This window comes from Triticum urartu, chromosome 2A (genome assembly GCF_056163025.1).
Source record: "Triticum urartu cultivar PI428250 chromosome 2A, HENAU_Tu73, whole genome shotgun sequence".
NCBI lineage: Eukaryota > Viridiplantae > Streptophyta > Magnoliopsida > Poales > Poaceae > Triticum > Triticum urartu.
In genome coordinates, this window is record NC_141874.1 from 32,284,099 (window position 1) to 32,287,963 (window position 3,865).

Sequence of the window (3,865 nt, forward strand, 5' to 3'; positions counted from 1 at the left end):
ATTTCAATTCAATAAACTTTTTTTAATCGGATTAACTTTTTTTCAATCTGATGAACTTTTTTCAAATCCGATGAACTTTTTCTAAATTGGTGAACTTTTTTTAGACCTGTAAACTTTTTTTCCGAAATCGATGAACGTTTTTTAAAAATATATGAACTTTTTTTCACAATCATATTCAAAATTGTAAAAAACCATAGGCCCGTCTTTTTCCTGAACCAGCAGCACACCACAGCCTGAAAAAGAAAACCAGCGAGGCTCTTCAGCAAGCAAGCAAACAGAATGGAGCGAGGGAGCGATCATCTTAATGAGCCGCGGCCCATGGCTGGTCGCTGTAGGCACCAGTTTTCCAACGGGCGCCTACAACGCCCAATGGGAGCTCCCAAGAGATAAGGATGGGATGAAGCGGTGGGTGAGGGGACCTGGCGCAAAACTAGGGGTTCTGGATCCAAGTGGATCGAGCGGCACACACGCGTCCAGTCAAAACGCTGGGCAGGCGCGCGGGCAGCAAACGTTTCCCTTTTAGCAATAATGGTAAATCCAATCAGCAGCGGTATGAATTGGCGCCAAGTGTCGGTGACCCCTATTGCTACCCAGATTTGTAACTATTGTAAGCTACAGGATGCACACAAGGTCCCACACCTATCGTGTACTAGTAAGCGTGCACATGCAACGCACATATCATCATGGGAAAACAATCCACATCCATCCTAGGAAGAAAATAAATCAATAAAACAAACAAAATATATTGGTGTACCAACAAATTATAATTATAATCAAAATATTGAAAATAAAGCTAGGGATATTGAGAAATGCAAGACAGTAGCACTCTATCTCTCCAGTATTGTTCCATGCATGGACAGGGACACTCCTAGGATTTATTGTTATCTTGAAAGAAAATCTAGTATAAAAGACTTCTTTGGTTGGAGAAAGTGCGAGAGCTCTCTGAACACATTGCACCCTTTGGCCTTTGTGCTAGTCAAGATCAAAAAATAGCTAGGCATTGGTAAGCATGAATTTACCTTATATTCAAGTTATTTGCTTCGTTGATGTTGGGTTGAAGTATAGTCGACACCAAGATTTGTCAACGTGCTTCATCCGACAATGGCTACGTCCCCGAAGTATGACTACATAGTACAACGACGACAAGCCATCGAGGTAATCAGACAGCGTCCCTGACCACCCGCCATGATGGATCTGATCACCCATGCTACAGACGCCCAAACCATCCCTAAATGTCATGTGTCTAGCCTACAAACTTATTCCTAGTTTATTTTGGTTATTCCATAGTGCCTATATATAACACTCGGATTACACGTGTCCGACAAACATCTAACCCTCCGTTGATTACAAAACCGACAATAGTGTGATACATACACAGAGATTCGACACTCTTCCATATTTCAAAAGACGACCTGTGTAGGGGCAGCACGAGGCACGGGCGGTGTGAGTCCCTTCCCTCGCAACCTCCTCCTGCTTGGCCTCCACAACTCATGGCGAACAGGCAATCATCCATATTGCATGCCTCTTCGGAAGTTTTGATACGGCACTATGACACCTTCTAATAAAACCATGAAGGACAGGTGTGGCCAAGGGACCAGGTCCACTTGGAGGAAGCGCTAATTTTATTTTTATGCCAGATAGCAACCATCATCAAACAAGGCTCACCATGTTTTTCAGGAGAAAAAAAACGTACTGGAGCAAGCCTAGTTTAGGTTGGACCGGGGCAGGTAGGGCGTCGTAGTTAGTCAAAAACATGGCAAGTTGTGCCCAATCTAGATCCATGACGACACCAATGCTTCCTATCGAGGGTTGTCGTGTTGCCTCCATGGTGGAAAGACATCGCAGGACACCATTGTACCATTGGATATCGACAACTCCCTAGCCCTTGCTTCTACGAGCTTGTGGATTTTCAACAAGGTAGCTTTGGTGTGACAAAGGCCGAGAGGCGGTAACAAGCTTTGCTCGCTGTGTGCCACCAGTATATGCTTATTTTTGCTAGGACTTGATTGTATTTTCTTATTCTTTTAACAAAGTCCTTGTAAGGGATGATTTTATTTCCTCGCATAAGAAAAGATGATTTTATTTCCTAAATGATAATCCAGAACGTTCAGATTTTAAGCATGTCAATCCGAATGTTTTTCATGACAACTTTAGTTCACGAGAGGTTGGCAACACATGGCAATTTACTGGCAAAAAAAGGAACTTTGATAAAGTTGCCATGGATGTTTTTACAACTAAAGTTGCCACCTCGCGTCAACTAAAGTTGCGATGAAAAAACATTCGGGTGACATTCTTAAAATCCGAACGTTTGGGATTTAACAGGGTCCTTTTATTTAACATAAGGCATTTAGCCTTTCCCAGGAAAACAAATAAGAGTATTAAAACCTTTCCTTTTTAGCACATTCCCAATAACTTACTACTGTAGTTAGAGTTATGTCTAAAAATCTGTCTTTGACCAAATTACGGCCTCGATTAATTAGTTGGTAATTAAATTTGAGGTTTTATATTTGCAGCCGAATAACCCTGTATAGATGCAGCATTCACTTCCTACTTGATTTGCGTAATGACTAATCAAACACCGGCCAAGAAAGGCATCCAGATTCCATGTATGCAAGTATCTGGCCCTTCAAGATAACGACGACCATCTAGAAAGGTTTAGACATGATTTAATGCTGAATGTCTATAAAACGCCAGCAGAACAAGGAGATGAGCTGGCTGCAGCACAAGGCGTACCTATACTTCGGCAACGCCAGCAGCAACACGCCGCTGGAGGCGCTCCTTCTCAACCGGTCCATGACCATCGGCCCCTTCGTCAAGAACAAGTCCGACTACGTCAAGAAGGCTCTCACCAGGGACGCATGGGAGAAGATCTTCCTCTGGCCGGATGGCGGGGCGGTGGGGCAGCTCATCCTGAAGCCGCATGGCGAAATGATGAGCCGCATCGCCGCCGACTACACACCGTTCCCGTACCGGATCAGCGTGCTTTACAACATCCAGTACGTCGAGTTCTAGAACGGCACAGGAGGGCACGGCATGCCAAAATGGCTCAGCGGCCTGTACGACTTCATGGCCCCGTTGGTTAGCAAGAGCCCGAGGGGCGCGTCTGTCAACTACCGGGGCCTCGACATTGGCGTGAACAAGGTGGTCGGTGGCGTGATGAGCTATGAGACTGCAAAGGTGTGGGGTGAGAGGTATTTCAGTCCGGCAAACTTTAAGAGACTCGCCAAGATCAAGTGTAAGGTGGATGCCACCGACTACTTCCGGAACGAGCAGAGCGTGCTGCCACTTCTCTTGATCAGGGAATGAGCTTAAAAACGTTATAACTGGAATCATATTGTGACTCCTAATAACTCGGATGTGTTAAAATCGTTATTGACATTTGTGAACATAAAATGATCAGTTATTCAGTTGGCTACTTCTTCGCCTGTGGTTTTTATATTTCCGAGTCGAAGCTTTGGGTTATCCCATCAATGATGGAATTACTTGGACTGGAGTATCACAACTCGAATCTGGGATCTCGACCAGTTCTAATTGTTCGTTGCGTGCATTGTATGGGGAACTAAGCAAAGAGGTCATTTGCAGAGATTTTTTTTTTTTTTTTTGCTGGGCAAAGATATCTTTGGTGAGTATCTTTTTTTTTCTCACTCGAGAAACATTGTTTTTTCAGCCTGGCTAGTAGTAGTACAAACATTGACTAAAAAATACAGTAGTATATGTTGACAGATAGTACTCCATGCACCGCATGCACGTCGCCCACGTCCAACCCTATACTCTAGCGCCTCACTCAAAAATGTTTTATGGAACCATGGTTCAGTTGAACCTATACTCGACACTATTGATTTCTAGAAACTATTCATGAGGATCC

The 3,865-nt window shown here is 44.0% G+C and overlaps 1 protein-coding gene across 1 annotated transcript; it reads left to right on the forward strand.

Annotated features, from left to right (window-relative positions):
• The first annotated feature begins 2,676 nt into the window (after nucleotides 1-2,676).
• Nucleotides 2,677-3,012, forward strand: LOC147983247 (berberine bridge enzyme-like Cyn d 4). Its single transcript, XM_087540679.1, has one exon. The coding sequence runs from the start codon at nucleotides 2,677-2,679 to the stop codon at nucleotides 3,010-3,012; it is 336 nt and encodes a 111-aa protein (XP_087396805.1).
• Nucleotides 3,013-3,865: the final 853 nt, after the last annotated feature.